Source organism: Amaranthus tricolor, chromosome 6 (genome assembly GCF_026212465.1).
Source record: "Amaranthus tricolor cultivar Red isolate AtriRed21 chromosome 6, ASM2621246v1, whole genome shotgun sequence".
NCBI classification, from domain to species: Eukaryota; Viridiplantae; Streptophyta; class Magnoliopsida; order Caryophyllales; family Amaranthaceae; genus Amaranthus; species Amaranthus tricolor.
The window spans coordinates 28683763-28701404 of record NC_080052.1 but is presented as its reverse complement, the minus strand read 5'-3'; the positions used below and the strand labels follow the sequence as shown (position 1 = coordinate 28701404).

The 17642-nt window shown below is 36.9% G+C and overlaps 1 protein-coding gene and 1 pseudogene across 2 annotated transcripts; one reads left to right on the top strand and one right to left on the bottom strand.

Annotated features, from left to right (window-relative positions):
• The first annotated feature begins 1073 nt into the window (after positions 1–1073).
• LOC130814850 (polyadenylate-binding protein RBP45-like) lies at positions 1074–12448 on the top strand (annotated as a pseudogene).
• LOC130814851 (mediator of RNA polymerase II transcription subunit 21-like) lies at positions 9901–16617 on the bottom strand. 2 transcript variants are annotated; one of them, XM_057681089.1, is made up of 5 exons: positions 16395–16603; positions 15953–16295; positions 14169–14250; positions 14035–14086; positions 9901–13170 (listed from the first exon to the last, which is right to left on the bottom strand). In XM_057681089.1, the coding sequence occupies exons 2-5, from the start codon at positions 16279–16281 to the stop codon at positions 13094–13096; spliced, it is 540 nt and encodes a 179-aa protein (XP_057537072.1). In that variant the 5' UTR covers positions 16282–16295; positions 16395–16603; the 3' UTR covers positions 9901–13093. The 2 variants fall into 2 exon arrangements, 1 of the variants encoding a protein (XP_057537072.1); XR_009042502.1 differs by having other exon boundaries at positions 12857–13170; positions 14169–14246; positions 14793–16295; positions 16395–16617.
• Between the last annotated feature and the right edge of the window lie 1025 nt (positions 16618–17642).

Sequence of the window (17642 nt, the reverse complement as noted above, 5' to 3'; positions counted from 1 at the left end):
AAGTATAGCAGCATACATTTTATAGTGATGATGAGAAAAATTATGCTAAACTGCTACCTAAATGATACACTTTGAATAAAAAGAGAAAATGTGAAATTATTACCAGATTTACTTGCTTAGAAGTTGGAGTGAATCAAGACTTGCATTTGTCCCGAAGTGTATGAACATTGAACTCTAGAAATAGAAAGTAGTAGATAAAAATCTGGTGTGTTGAATGATTGAATCTGTGACTAACTTGATCCAAGTACGCGTGGTCAACGCATGACCTTGGATTTGATACGAAATGGGGGGGATATTCCAAGGCTGACATGCAGCATATTGACAAGAGCTGGACTGCCAGACCTCCTCTCAATACAACCCCGATGCATTCCTTTGATCAATCAATGGAATGATCAACGTTCTTGGATAGGGTGTAGTGTGGCCTTGAAGGCTGATCAAGGATTCACACCAACACGAAGGGCAAACTGGCCCTAGTAACCCAATTGCAAAGGCAATTGAAAAAAAATTCAAACACTGAATTTTTTCTGAAATGTTTTCATTAAAATCAACTAACTTGTTTACAATGAATGAGCCATCTATATATAGACATATGGGAAGTGGGAAATACAATGACAAGGCTTATGACACGCCCCCAAACAAGAATAACGGCTAAAAAGTATCACGTGACTAACATGTGCACATTTTAAGGATCAAAAATCAGAAAACAGAATTCTTATTTTGCTGCACTATCCGCTGAACACTCGACCTTCAGCTCCATTTCTTTGGGTCTTCCCGTGATGGATAAGAGGCAATTAAGGTCTTGATGGAAAGATCCAAGTATAGAGATTCCATTTTTATCCTTCATGTCTCCCAAAGTGTGTGGGTTAGCTCGGGACATCCCTTGCAAGGTCACCTGGTCACCAAGTCAGAACACCAGTTCTGATCTCAGCATCGACCTGCTGACTGGAGGACCTTGTGCACGGATTTCAGAGAGCTGTGTGCACTATTAGCATGAATCTTGGACCTTTATGGCTAGGCCTATGTATAGAGATCACGTCCCCATGATTGGTTAGGTCTAAAGCTTCATGGTCAAGGCTTGGGTCATGCTGCAAGGTGGGCTGCTCGCTGGTTTGCGGCTGTGCTGTTCTGCTACTGTTTTTAGTGTTCTGTGTATGTTGTTGGCTTTCCTTGTTCTTGCCTTTGTATCTATTCTTCCATGATCAATTCATCCCCCTTCCTAGCTGTCTTGGCTATCATTACATTCAAGATCCATGGGTGAATTACTAAGTGCAGAATCAGAATAACTTGGGAGATGCATGTGCATATGGTTGAACAACACACGTCCATTCTTCCACTTATTGCCAAGCTACCAAGATCTGAACCAATATGGTTCAATCTCCCCTTCTTGGAAAAAGTTTAAAATTGAGGGAAAAAAATATGCTCAATGTACTATAATTTGTAATTTGCTTACTTTATTTACTAGACAAAATCATTATTGGGTAAGTTTGACCTCAATTGGTCTTCTCAAATGTATTAAGTCATATCCTCATAACGTGTGAACAATCAAAAATCAGTATTTTGACATTTATTTAAAGTATTTATTTTTTTAAAAAATTTAAAGTGTCAATCTTATCTTAAAATTAAAATTATAGTGTTAAATATTAAATAAGTATTTCAAATACACAAAACCTTCTATGAGACGATTTTACTATATAGATTAAATGACTAATTAATCCCAATTTTAACATATAAATTTATTATTTTGAATTAGTTTCACTGTAACACCTGAATTTCCTCCAAACCGCAAGGGAACGGAGGAAATTCAGGTGTTACATTCACCAAGAACCAGTCTCTCACAAAAATCTGAAGGCCTAAACCACAAACCCACTTATTTTAGTTGAAAGACATATATCTCCGAGTAAAAATTTCCGATCAATCATCGTGATTTGTAAAATTACTACTTCTTCCGTTTTAAAATACTTGCACTATTTGACTTTTCACGCAGTTTACTGCATAAATTCAATTTATAATATCTCTAATTATGAATAATAAAAAATTATAAAAAAATATTAATAATCTGTACATTGAGAGGAATTAAATAAAATTCCACTCGATTATATTTTAACTTATAAATTCAAAACTAATTATAATCTAAAAATAACGAATGAGGAAGTACAATTACAAAAAGCCAAAAAAAAGTAAAATAAATAAAACTAAAGAATAAATTAAAATCACAAAAGTCCAACATACTAGTAAGAGTCCTCCATCATCCTATCAGCAATCACCTCACCAATCACAACAATTCTTTCTTACCCCTTTCTCCTCTTGATCTTCCTATTTCCCTCCTTTTCATTTTTAACCTCTCAGGGTTTCTCAATTGTCATCGATCAACGACAATGATGCAACCAGGGCAACAACAAGACGGTATGGTTGCTCCCAACCTTCTTCAATGGCGGCACAACCTCCTATAGATCAACAACATTATTATCAACAGTCTCAACAACAACAGCAATTGATGATGGAGCAACAGCAGCAGCAACAACAACAACAACAACAACAGCAACAGATATGGTCTCAACAACCTCCAGAACAACAGTATCAACAACAGCAGCCTCAACAACAACAAGCGCCTCCGAATTCTGATGAAGTTCGTACGATTTGGATTGGGGGTCTTCAGTATTGGATGTGTTTTCTGGATTAACACCTTGTTCTGGGATTTTTAATTTCTGGAAAAACTATCTTTCATTCATTATGAGTTCCTTATTTATACAAAGTAGTCCATAACTGCATATGACCACTATCAAATAACTGCTAAGTAACCTCCAATAACAATGTAACTGAAATGTAACTGTAATTAACCCTAATCTAGTGTACTGGACAGTTTATTTCATGTTTTAACACTCCCCCTCAAGTTGGGTAGTAGGGTCACCAACACCCAACTTGCACAAAACTTCTTCAAAGAACTGAGATCCAACTGCCTTGGTAAGAATATCCGCTAGTTGATCCTTTGACTTGACATGTGGAAGTTTGATCACTTGTGCTTCTAGTTTTTCTTTTATAAAATGTCGATCAACTTCTACATGTTTTGTGCGATCGTATTGAACCGGATTCTCTGAAATGTTGATTGCCGCTTGATTATCACAGTATAGCTCACAACTCCTCGTAGGGGTGAATCCCAGTTCAGATAGTAACTTTCTTAGCCACAGAACTTCTGTAATTCCCTTGGCTACACCTCTGAATTCAGCTTCAGCACTGGACATGGCCACCACCTTTTGTTTCTTGCTCCTCCATGTAACTAGATTTCCTCCTAATAAAGTAAAGTAGCCCGATGTTGACTTCCTATCGTCTCTGTCTCCTGCCCAGTCAGCGTCTGTATATGCCACAAGATCAAGGTGTCCATTCTTCTGATATAAGATTCCTTTTCCAGGACATCCTTTGAGGTACCTGAGAATCCTGTAGACTGCATCCATGTGCTGAACCTGCGGTTTGTGCATGAACCGACTAGCTACTCCTACTGCATATGCAATATCAGGCCTAGTGTGAGCTAGATAGATTAACTTCCCCACCATGCGTTGATACTGCATTCGATCAGCCAGTTTCCCTCCTTCAATCATCTGAAGTCCATGGTTCATCATAATTGGTGTCTCGATTGGCTTGCAGTCCAGCATGCCTGTTTCAGCTAACAGGTCTAGAACATACTTCCTCTGAGATATGAAGATTCCCTTGTTTGATCTGAGGACTTCAATCCCTAAAAAGTATTTCAGTCTGCCAAGATCTTTCATCTCGAATTCTTGGAACAGCTTCTCCTTTAGATTGATTATTTCTTCTTTGTCATTCCCTGTAATGATCATATCATCAACATATATTATCAGGCATGTAATTCTTCCTCCTCTGCATCTGAGAAACAAGGTGTGATCTGAGTTGCTTTGACGGTAACCAAATCTCTTCATCGCAGAGGTAAATCTTCCAAACCATGCTCTAGGTGATTGTTTCAACCCATACAGTGCTTTTCTCAACCTGCACCCCTCGTTTTCTGAGAATTCTGATGTAAACCCAGGTGGAGCTTCCATGTACACTTCCTCTTGTAATTCACCATGTAGAAACGCATTTTTTACATCAAATTGATGAAGAGGCCAATCTAGATTTGCTGCAATGCTGAAGAGAACTCGAATTGTGTCGAGCTTAGCAACTGGAGAGAAAGTCTCTGAGTAATCAACTCCATACGTCTGTGTGTACCCCTTTGCCACAAGTCGGGCTTTGTATCTTTCCACTGTGCCGTCTGAATTGTACTTAACTGTGAATACCCATTTGCAGCCAACAACCTTATTTCTACTTGGTAAGGTGCACTTTTCCCATGTGTCATTCTTCTTAAGAGCTTTGATTTCTTCCTCCATGGCCTTCCTCCAATGAGCAGAACTTAGAGCTTCTTCGACCGTGGTTGGGCTTTTGGTTGTATCTAGGACTGTCTTGAATGCTAAGGCACTCCGTGATAAGCCTCCTGTGTCTGACTTCTCTACGGGATATCTCGAACGTTTCGACTCATACTCTGGATCATATCTTCTTGGAGGAACTCCTCGAGTGGAACGAGGCGGTAAAACATATGACTCACTCTCAACATCCTGAACAACATGATTCCCTGTTTCAATTGTATCTGCAACAATTTCCTCATTTATACTGTCAACAGCCACATTCTCATTGTTTAAGGTCTCAACAATCACATTCTCATTATTAGTACCTTCTGGAGCATTACTATCATTACTATCAAGATTTGCATGACTCACCTGATGACCAGCCAGGATTGAGGGTGGTAGAGGAGTGGACAAAATATCTTGGTGAGGTGACTCTGTAGCATTGTCTACTTGATCATTTTGGTCTAGGTTGGACAGCCACGGAGTGATTAACCATCTGAGATCGTCATTTTTCTTCTCCCCCTGACATCGAAGTTGGTGGTAGTAGTATTCATGCTCAACGAATTTACAATCCATAGTGGTGTAGATTTTCCTAGTTAGAGGGTCATAACATCGGTAACCTTTCTGATTCCTACCATATCCAATAAGAACACATTTGATTGCTCTTGGTTCAAATTTGTTTCGTACCCGAGCCGGACAATGAACAAAAACTATACACCCAAATATGCGAGGATGTAGGGTGTGTGAGGAGGGTACAGAGTGGTGTATTTGGAGTGTGGCTAAGGGTGTATGGTATTGCAGACTCTTTGTAGGAAGTCTATTGGTGAGGTAATTGGCGGTGGCAACAGCTTCGGGCCAAAGGTTAGTAGGAACACGGGAGTCAATCATCATAGCACGGGTCATCTCAAGGAGTGTGCGATTTTTCCGTTCTGCCACTCCATTTTGTTGGGGTGTACTAGGACAAGAGGTCTGATGTATAAGTCCCTTTTGTTTAAAGAATTGTTGCATGTTAGAATTAATGTATTCTTTCCCGTTATCAGTTCGAAACATGCGAGGTTTGGTTTGGAATTGAGTACAGATCATATTATAAAATTCAACAAACACATGAAACACTTCAGATTTTTGTTTAAGGAAGTAAATCCAGCTCATTCGGGTGCAATCATCAATGAATGTAACAAAGTATGAAAAACCATGTAAGCCTACTACGGGAGCTGGGCCCCACACATCAGAATGAATCAACATGAAAGGCATATCAGATTTATTCAAACTATTAGAGTATGAGTGTTTATGGCTTTTTGCAAGAATACACGTTTCACACTTAAACTCAGACTTCAACCCTACAAAATTAGGAAAAAGTTTCTCTAGATACCCTACTGATGGATGTCCCAAACGTCGATGCCATGTCCATAGCTGTCCTTCCTCTGACTCGCGAACAAGACCCGCTTTGCCCTTTTGAGACTCCTCCTCCAAGTAATAAAGTCCACCGCGCTCAATACCACGCCCAATAATTTTCCCTGTCTGGGCATCCTGCACAAAACAACATCCAGATTTAATGAGAACAGTACAATCGAGATCTCGGGTGAGTTGGCTGACAGACAATAATTTATGTGACAGATCAGGAACATATAAACAATTCTTTAAAGTGAGATTTTTTGCAAAAGAAATAGTCCCGGCACCGCTCACTGCAATTTTTTCCCCATTAGCTGTTTTAATAATGTTTTTCATGGGTTTGTCACTTGTTAAAAAATCGTTCGGGTCATATGACATTGAATCAGTGGCGCCACAATCGAAGATCCAACCCCCTTTAAAAGCTTTAAAATAAGACGATGAGTTTAATGAGGAGGAAAGATCATTTAAAGAAGGTGAAGGGGTGTTGTTGAGGGCATGAGAGTCACGTGACTCTTCCTCTTTAAAACCCTCCTCACTCCCTTTAAAAACCGGATGACCTCCTCCCTCCTCTTCACTTCCTTCCCTGAACCCTAGGGAAAATGTGCCGCCTTCTTCTTCCTCCCTTGAGTTACCTTCATCCTTGATCTCCTTCTCTTCTTTAACATGCATGGCTTTTCCTTGTTTCTCCCCATCTTTCATGGTCTCTGGATCTTCTGTGCTCCACCCCATGGCTGCTTTTCCGGTTCGATCTTGATTTGGGAATCGGGCCGGCTTTCGTTCTCCCCTTTTTTTAGCATCTGGCCACCACTCCGGGTAACCAACGAGTTTAAAACACTCGTTTCTCGTGTGCCTTGTACCGCCACAGTAGGTACACCTCAGGTGAGTTTTTTCATCCTCTCGTCGGTACACCTTCCCCTTTGCTGAGTAAATCCCACCTGTGCTTGATGGGTCAAGATCGGGAGAGGGTTCCTTCTTCATAATCTGACGCCTGATCATCTCCCTCCTTATGCTGGCATAAGCCTCCTCCACTGTTGGGAGTGGATCTAAGAGGAGAAGGTCCCTTCTGTCTTTGTCAAATGACTCATTGATTCCGGCTAGGAACTGGTATAGCCGATTTTGTTGTTTTAATTGATTGTAGATGACAATGTCTTCTGGATCTCTCATGGGGTTAGGTTGTCTTCTATCTATTTCCTTCCAAAGCATGAGTAGTGTGCTGTAGTAGGTTTCGATTGTGTTTGTCCCTTGTTGAGTTTTGTTGGTTTTGACGGTTAGGTCAAATATTTGCAGGCCGTCTCTACCACTGCTGTATAAGGTCTCAATCCCTTGCCACAATGTCTTGGCTGTTGGGAAATCGAGATACTGATTCACCAGATCTGGGTCAATATTCTCCAAAATCCATGAGATAACAATCGAGTCACTCCTTGTCCATTGGCTGTACGCTGGGTCAATCTTGGATGGTGGGTCGTCGATGATGTGATTGAGACGACCTCGTCCACTGATGGCCAAGTGCATCAACCTGGACCATTTTGTGTAATTTTGGTTGGTTAGTTTCTCTGATATTGAGAGGGTATTGGTGTTTTCGGTGGGTAATTTGTTGGTGTTTAACTGGTTGATCAGTTGCAACACTTGCCCCATCGTAACGGGTTGATCTGGTGTTATGATGTTTCTTGGTTCTTCTTCCATTCTGGAAGTTCAGGTAAGTAATTAGGTAAGTGATGAGGCTGCAAAAACGATTTAGAATCGACCTGGCTCTGATACCATGTTTTCTGGATTAACACCTTGTTCTGGGATTTTTAATTTCTGGAAAAACTATCTTTCATTCATTATGAGTTCCTTATTTATACAAAGTAGTCCATAACTGCATATGACCACTATCAAATAACTGCTAAGTAACCTCCAATAACAATGTAACTGAAATGTAACTGTAATTAACCCTAATCTAGTGTACTGGACAGTTTATTTCATGTTCTAACAGGATGGATGAGAATTATATTAGCTGTTGTTTCGCTCATACCGGCGAGGTGTATATCTATATTTCATTATTTTTAAAAATTGTTGGTTTTTATATGTGTTTTTTTTTGTTCGTTTTGTTTTTTCGACTCTTTGATTTGTTTTTACACCATATCTTTTGGAATGGATTTTATCTTGAACCCGCAAGGAATATATCAGTTTTCCAATTTTTGAGTTGATGATTATTATTTGTGGATTGTTTATTCGATTACTTTTGTCGTTTAAAATCTTGAAATTGTCCGAACATTTGATGCTTTGATTATTCGTTTGTTAATTGTGTGTTTTAGGATGGACTTTAGTCTGAATCTATTGTTATCAATTTTTCAAGATTCTTATTGAACATTATACGTGTGAGAGGAAGATGTCGGAGATCTGAAAGGGACGAAGAGAAATTAAGATCTTGTGTCTCCCTTTGTTCCATAATGTTTCTCACGTACGCCTACTCTACGTTTTGCTCAAATTTATAAAACTTGGAATTGAAGAAGACTTTACAAGAAAAAAGAATTAGTTAGAGAGAATCTTGTTTGATGTTTACTTTTAAACTAGGACCTTTTAAATTTTACTATCAACATGTGCAATGTAGATCCCTTGAATAATATGAATGGAAAGGGTATGCTTCTTTTTTGATTTTTTACATTTGATAGTTTTGAGTAGTATTTGGGATGTTCTATTTTAGGTGTTTTGGAAAGTTTCGATACATACATTTTTTTAGTATACAAGGGGGATAAAAAAGCAACATAGCTCTGTACCTTCTTTACTGATTTTTGAAACCTTGATATTGGCATTTTGGATTGCTCATATTTGAGGTGATTTTCTACCATGTACCTGATGGGGTTTTTGGGGTGGGAAGTTAGTATCAATCTTGTGTTTGGTTTTTCTAAATGGAAAGCTGTTCTTTCTTACATTAGTTTTATGCATTGTATACCGCAAACGTTACATAGCTTTATGTATGAACGGTGTTCTTTTATGACCCCTCTTTAATGCGTCTAAGAGGGAATTTGCGATCTCTGTAGCAACTAATTCTGTGCTTGAGTCTTGCAGCTTGTCAATAGTAGAATCATTCGTAATAAGCAAACCAGTCAGTCAGAGTGCTATGGATTTATTGAGTTTCTAGTCATGCTGCCGCTGAGAGAATTTTGCAGACTTACAATAATACCTTGATGCCAAATGTTGAGCAAAATTACAGATTAAATTGGGCTTCCTATGGATCTGGTGAGAAAAGGGGAGAGGATGGTTCTGATTATAGAATTTTTGTCGGAGATTTAGCTTCAGATGTTACTGATTACACTTTGCAAGAGACTTTTAAAGATTGCTACTCGTCAGTGAAAGGTGCCGTAGTTATGATGGATAAGCTCACTGGTAGAAACAAGGGATATGGATTTGTTCGTTTTGGAGATGAGAATGAACAAATTCGCTCCATGTCAGAGATGAATGGTGCGATGTGCTTAGGCCGTGCAATGTGTATTGGAGCAGCTGCTAACAAGAAAAGTGTTGGTGGAGCAGGTATGTACATGAATGGGTTTGCTAAATTTAACTTTGGTAGCTAGATATGCATAATATGATTCTTGTGATCATGCACTTGTTTGATTTGCTGGCCTTGTGTTCTGGTTCAATGCCTTCATATTTTATTAGAATGTATAATTGCTAAGGTGGAAAGCAGGTTTTCGTTTTGTGTTGTTTACCTTACATTTTTATGGCCTTTCTATATTCAGATGTACATTCGAGATGCATAGAAATTCAGTTCCAGTGTTTTCGTTTGAGAATTTGGGAACAATTAATGAATTTTGAACTGAAAAACTTATAGAACTCACATTGTCTCAAAGCAGGGTGTCAAGAGGCTCTATCATTTAGGGCCTGGGACTGAATTCAGCAGAAATGGTTACCCCCTTACTACGTTGCCTGGCATAGGTCAGTAATGTCGTAAAATTTCCATTTACAGAAGTTTTCAGTGCTACAAGTTATTCTTCCTTTCAGTTTCATTTTTATCCTTTATTTTTATCCATCAAATTCGGTTCAGTTTAGTTTCACTTGTGTTAGGGGATGCCATTTATACTATTCCTTTGCTTTTATTTTTCCTCAATGTTCCTTTTTTTCCTCTCTTTTATCATTTTCATTTTCTACGCTGTTGAGTTCTTGACTCTTTCTTACCTTACAATTAAGAAATACGAGTGAGTTATATCTTGCACTCTATTCATCATATTAGCAGTAAAATGGACGGGTTGCATCAGCACTTAGCTTGTTTGATCACTTTGATATTGAGGTGTTTTCTATAATTTTTTAGCTATAATCCCTTGTTTTTTTTTTTTTTTGTGTGCTCATTAATAATAGTTTTGAAGTTAGAAAATTTTGGCTAACTGCTCATTTATGTTCCTTGTGTCCCTTTGATTTTTGTCCCTGACCAATTTTTTTAGAGATAAGGCATTATGTTGGCGCTAGAGCATGTTGGAGGAGAGATGTGGGTATGTTTAATGTTGTAAATGGGAAAAATCAAAGGGACATTTAATCATTGCAAGTGGAGCAAATTCATAGGGATAGTGGGAGATGTTCACATGCTTTCTTTAGTAGGTGTGAGATGTACCTTGGTTATCATTTGGTGGAATTATTGAGGCTACGACTTTTTGTCTCGTGCAAATTTGTTAAACCTTATGTTGATATGGTTGTCTGTAACTTGGTTGTTGTATGTGAACTCATTTAATTGTGCTTGTGATGTGAATCTGGGTTCTAGATCCTTCATCTTTTTTGGATGATGAGAAAAAATAAAATGTTCTTTTCCAAGTTTTCGGAGAAAGGGGTCTCTACTCAACAATTGCTGAATGCTAGATGGATGCGCTGACATAATTGGGGTGTTTGGTTGAATAAATTATTGGGCAGCTTTATCTTATTTGGTGCATTTAGATGGTTCAGTATCCAAACCATCTAATCAAAGTGTTTGGTAAATTAGTTGGTTGAAACATCTTGTTATGAATTAACTTTTTTTGAACAAGCTGCTTCTAGCTATAAGCTAACAGCGTTCCTAGCAGTGTCTTCGAAATTAGTTGATTTTACCGGTTGATAAAATCAACAAGTCAAATCAATCACTCCAACTAGCTACCAATTATAAGCTAACAACAGCTAGCCAAACACCCCCATTGTGTGTTGACTTTTTTTGATTTTTTGAGATAGGTATCTGATTGTGATAATAATATCTATGTAAACTATTGTATTGTAGATTTCAGGGGTATATGCTCTTGTTCTGTGCTAATTTGCTCGAGTATTTTTTGAGTTTTTTTTACTGATGATTAGGGGTTTTGCTGAGCTGTATTGCAACATTATTTAGACCTAGTTTTATGTGCACTTTTTACCTTCAGACTATAATTATAGGCCTTGTGGCTGTTTGTATTTGTTTTTCTGATTATATTTCTGCATTCAAGAATGTTTAGGATGTACAGTTGCATCATCTTGTGAAGGAACACTAGTCTTAATTTGTCAGTTCTGTTAGATTTTTGTTGCCTTATCTTTATTTTTTCAATCTTGAATGCAGCTTCATACCAGAATACTCGGGGAATTTCAAATGATAGTGATCCTAATAACACAACTGTGGGTGATTTGGATTCCGAATGAACTCGTTTTTTTGCTTTTTATCTGATGATGCCATAACTTGACAACTCTGTCCAGATTTTTGTTGGTAATTTGGGTCCCAATGCGACTGAAGAAGATTTGGGACGAGCATTCCGTCTTTATGGGGAAGTGGTTCACGTAAAAATACCAGTGAGCAAGAATTGTGGATTTGTGCAATTTACCAACAGGTCTGCATGGTTTTGTGACCCATCGTTGGTGTTATATACTGAAAATTTTTTCAAGTCACACATGTGTGCAAAACTTAAATTTATTTTTTGTTGTTGATGTTTCGGTAGGATTAGCGCTGAGGTGGCCTTACAGGCATTGAATGGAGTGCAGTTGGGCAGGCGAAATCTTAGACTTTCTTGGGGCCATGGCCCTAACAATAAACAAGTAAATCTTTGTTGACATTTCTGTAGGGATTTAGAATTTCTTCGGGGTTTCTTACTGAACGTTTCATTTGGGTGCTTTATTTTGCAGTCACAACCTAATCTGAACCAGTGGGACCATGCTGCTTATTATGGATATCCTCAAGGATATAACTCATATGGATATGTGTCTGCTCTTCAGGATCCTAACATGTATTACGGTGGTTATTTGGGATATGGTGGGTACGCAATGCCTTAGCTGGCTCAGATGCCAGTACAACTGCAACGGGTTAGTTGATGTTATGATATTTTAATTTCGCAACTGTTCAGCATTGTTTGCTGCAGTGATTCATCCACCTACGATGACAGGAGAGGTGTTTGCCTTGGTGCAGCATGATTCTACATGGAGCCTCAAACCTTTTCGACTTTTGGTCAACCTAGAGATTCCCAAATGTAGTATAATAGATTTTGTTGGTCAGATTAGTTTCATTTGCTTTGCTTGGAGATTCTTTATGTAGATTTGCTTTAGTTCAGCCCTTATTAGGTTAAATTTCTTAAAATAGGAATTTATATGGCTGTAGAAAGTTTTGCCTGCTTTTTGTGAGGTTTTAGACGCACTTTAATTTTGAAATTTATGGTGTTCTCTTAGATATTATAGAATGTATGATTCAAGCTGATTCCGTTGGCGATCATGTATTCCTTGGCTGCTCGAATTTTGAAGGCATTAAAACATTTCTTAATCAAGTTATTAAAAAGCAAAGGCAGAGTTGAATGTTTAGCAACATATATATCTTTCCTTTAAATAGCAACCTTTTAAAGAATCATGAATTTTTTCATCTAGTAAATCCAAATCTTTAACCTCGCAAGATACATTTTTGCACTTTATGTGTGAAAGAACTGATTGCGCTGCAGCAAGTGTTGTTAACATAAACATCTAAATGAATTGTTTTTTGCAGAAAACTAGTGAATCCAACTGGAAGTTAAAACATGATAAGCATCATCGGCATCTAAATACCAAATTGCCAATGGTTCTACGAGTTGCACAGCAGCAATCACTTGTACTTCGAGTTGCTAATTGCACAACCAAAGAGATCAACTATTTCAACTTCCAACTATAAGTCAGATTAACGACGATAGAATTCAAAATAAAACTATACTGTCTATTGCTATAGTTCATTCTACAACATTGAACTAACTGTGCCGATTCCAGGACAGCCAATGGACTATACAAAGACAACAGAATCTTGTTGAGAAAAAGGCTACGTTGAGCATACTTCAAGATTGACTAGTTTGAGTAAAACTCCAGAAGAACAATCATGGTCATCATCAGCAAATAACTCATCAATATGGTCTCTTCATATTTAAGCAATTATCTGATGCTTGGCTGAACAATTCCTGGACTTGCTTTAACTCTTTATCTGGGTGTAAAAGAAAGGATAAAAGATGCAAATCAGTGATTGCAAATCAATTGTCACTCTTGTCCATTTAAATTGCCAACAGAAACGACGGAGAAAGAAAGGGGCAGGGAGCTGCTTTTACCAAGAACCTCTCCGCACTAAACTAATGTTACCAATCTCAGAAATGTATAAACGGGAGCTAATTTCAATTTTAAGAATTTTGTTTATACTATTCCATATTTTGGGCTCAACTCATTTGGAAATGAATCCCTTATTCAATTATTTTGCCCGTCTTAAAGGGGTCATGAGGTCATCACGCAATTGTACTAAGTACTTGCAAAACGCCTAGTAGGATGCACCAGTAAAACATAAATGAGGTAGAAGAACACAAACCCCCTCATTATCAGAGTAACTACACATTTTATACATAACCACTAGCTTTTCACAAGTAAGAAGCTAAGTCTATAACCAATTTTTCCAGCCACAAAACTGTTCACAACAATGTCAGGTCCTTAATTCCGAAAGGATGGGGTTGGCTCAGCCACAAAACTGTAAAGTAAAAATATTCAGTGGGGGAAAAGCAATTAATTTTTTTTTACTTACAGTTGTAAAGTACTAACTGACCCAGTATCTATTTTCAAATCAAGGGCCAACATTCATAAAAACCAAGTAACATAAATTTGTATCGGTATGGAAAATCTAGCCACATACCAAGTGCGCAATTCAGTTTTATTACAAAGGAAACTAACTGAAACTAAAAGGTTATTTATGGAAGGAGCTTTGCTTCACACACGTAAAATTCTAAGGAAAATGTTGCATGCAGAAAACATCAAATATATGTATAATAAGGGGGAAAAACAGAGAGAGAGAGAGAGAAGCCATTACCAGCAGCTTCCAATTGCCTCTGAAATTCTTGGCCTATTGCATCATTTTCTGCCTGGGGAATACAAGAGATACAGCTTTAGTGGGCTCCACAAAGTAAGGATGGAGATTTCATAGCATATCAGCTACTGGAATACCTGAAGCTCAGCTATTCTTTTCAATTGGGCTTCCTCACCTCCCTCATCCAATGGTAGGGCATTAACTAAAGCATCAAACTGCAAATGACCAAGTTTGAATAAGAAAGGACACATACCAGTCAAAAAAAAAAAAAAAATACAGAAGAGAATACTAATCAGGTAGATAAGGTAAAGCCCAACATTTACAGATTTATACCTAATAATTCGCAAATAATGTGAACACAAGTAGCATCATGAAATTGCATACTTGTTTAATTGTTTTCATATTAATTCACTTCTACAACAACATTCTATTGTTTCAAATTTTTAATAATATTAAGTGGCTCCCACCTAGGTTTTGGAAAAGATATACGCAATCTTACGTTTGCAACGTCAGAGGTCATCTCAACTGATAGTCAATGCAATTTACATAAATAATAAGTGCACAAGAGTTACTGACTTCACATCAACATCACCTGACTTGTAATGGTACACATATCAAGAAATAAATCCCTGCTTAATAATGATGTTTTATTATTGTATCACACAAAGCCTACAATATATATCTTGTACCTCGAGGACAACTTTTTTGCTGCTTAATAACTCCTAATGAGTAAATATAATTTATTAAATTATAAAAAATACCTTGAGATCACATTGCTAATTGCTATAGGTACAAGCAGCTGTAAGATAGTCTTTTATGGTGGACGGATGAATTCCTAAACTTGGTAAAAAAAAAACAACGCAGTCCAAACACGCATATGCAATTACTATCAACAACCCGATAAAACTATTTGGTCTCAGAAGGTCCAATAAGCATAAGCAATAACTATCGACAATGCAACAAGACTGTTTGGTCTCAGAAGATCTCATTACAAGCAATTGCATAAGCTGGTTGAGACTGATAATAGAGTTTCATCAACCAATGTTGAGGAATGACAATAACACCATGTATGGGAAGGGGGAATTGGAGGAAAGGAAGGGATTGAATTTGAAGGGTTATAATTTCCTTTGTTCGGTTAGAAATTTTGAAAGGGAGAAATTTAGAAAAAAGAAATTTGAAGGGAGCAAAAGTCTCTTGATTTTTTATAACCAAATCTCTCAAACACTTTGTTTTGATTGATGGAAAAAAGGGAAGAGATTAAGAGGATATATTTTTTTCTGTTTGGGCAATGTTTTTTGAGAGAAGGAATTTTTGAAAGAACAGATTTTGGAAGAAGGAATTTGAAGGGATGAAGTCCTTTATTTTTGTTGGTAACCAAATCCCTTCATATGTGGATAGATTTAGAAGGAACAAATTATTTCTCTTCCTTTCCTTTCCTTTCCTCGTCCTCCTAAACAAACGAGAGAGACTTCTCATGCTATTCTCACCCCTTCCTTTCCCTTCCTTTCATTTAATTTCTCTCCTTAACTATTATCCAAACCAAGTGTAAATGTGGAAAGATTTGGAAAAAAAAAAGCTAGTTCTCATGCTCTCCCTTCCTTTCCTAGAGACTTCTATTATTTCCTCTTCTTTTTCCTTCCTTCTCTGCCCTTTACCTTCTATTCATTCCCTTTCCCTTCCAAATTCTTATCCAAACAGTGTATAAGTATGTTTTCCTTCCAATATTGGAAGGATTTGTTTTGTACAACATGTAAATAAGTTCTTCCCTTCCCTCTAATTTCTTCCTATTCCTTTTGATATCTAAACAAAGGAAATGCAATCCTCCCATCCAAACATAGCGTAGATTGACACTATATACAAGAATTTAAGCAAAAATCATATATAAACCAAATGAAAAAACTCCCAACAAAAGATTAACTGCTTAGCAGCCTTTACAAGAGCAGCACTAGCGGTTTTGGGTTCATCAGCAAAATTGTTGGAAGTATCAGACTGTTGTTGGGAAACATTAGGATTAGCATTTGGATTAGGATTTGCATTTGAATTAGCATTAGCATTAGCATTAGCACTAGCATCAGAGTTAGGATTAGGGTTAGGATTGGAATTAGAATTAGAATTAGGGTTAGGAGGAGGTTCAGGATAATTGGGGGAAAGGCGAACAGGAGGAGCATCTCGTTGAAGAGTACCAAAAGTATTAAAAGCAAGAGATGCAATCAAGTTAACTTGTTCTTGCAACTGTGATATTATATCCATTGATCAATCACTTCCTTCCGAATGCAACATAATCAAGACAAAAATTGAGTATCAGAAATGAGAAATCAAAGGAATTGAAGACGGGTAAACAACTATGAGAGTGAGAATCTTACTAGGGGATAATCTGACGTTGGTAATGACGGAAATCAGCAACCCAACCCAACCCAAATACTTCGACACTTCCAGAGTATGGTAGAGCGCTCCAACAAAAGACCATTAATTTGTTTTTCTTTGTCTTTTATTTTTCTGTCAAAGCTCATGAACTTAAAAAGAGGGACTGTGTTGACTCTTGAAGAATTGAAATTACACAAATTCTAAAATGAGAGTTCAATCTCTATTAGACTGAATTTTATAATCCAGACTGATTACTTATATTTATTTACAATTTCACGGTGATCAATTAGACATTTTATAGAGATACCGTCTCATATAATATTTTTCGTAATTAGGGGTGTTCAAACCCAAATACCACATTGATTTGAATTCGAGAATCCGAATTGTCAATTATGTTACAATTCAGAAAATTGAATATTGGGGTTTTTTTTTATTTTTTAAAATTATATTTTTGTACACATAAATATTTAAGCCCATTTTATTTCTTTCTTTAATGAAAATTACTCTTTTTAGTTTGAAAAAAAATTATTTTAGGAATATGTTAGGATTTTTAAAAGTCTAATCTAACTATTATTGATTATTTATACAACTTAGTTGTAGTTAAGAATTGAAAATATTAGTATGTTCAGCAGGCTAAATACACTTTTTAATATGTATGAAGTATATGATATAACACATACAATTCCTTAAACTTATAGTAATAAAGTAATGAAAGTATGAGAATTGGGTCTCTCAATTGGAATTAAGTACTACTTTTACTATGTTCGATTTTAAACTAATTTTTTCCCTAGGTTGTGATAAAAAAAAAATTAATGAAATGGAAAAAAAAAAAAAAAAAAAGCAAAGTCATAAGTCTTGATAGATTTTAAAGAGATGAAAACAGAAATTCCCTTGCATTGTAGATATGATGGGCCTCAATTTTTAGAACTAGTGTATTTCACCTTAAAATTCTTTTACTTCTATTCAGTTTCCATTGGTTCAACATCACTAAGAAGTTCAGACAAATCAATTGTATAATCTGTATTCTCCACACTGATTTGTAATCCTGCAGTGCAACAAACTTCTTGTGCGGCCATTGCTGCTGTAGCTAATGATGAGTCTTTCACAGAAAGGACAGTTTCGGATGGAATAATACTCACTTCATTGGATTCAAGACCTATATTTGTTGCATCATTAGACTTGACAGCATCTTCAGAATTTGCATCTGTAACATCTTTACATTGTATTGAACTGACAGTCACCTGATC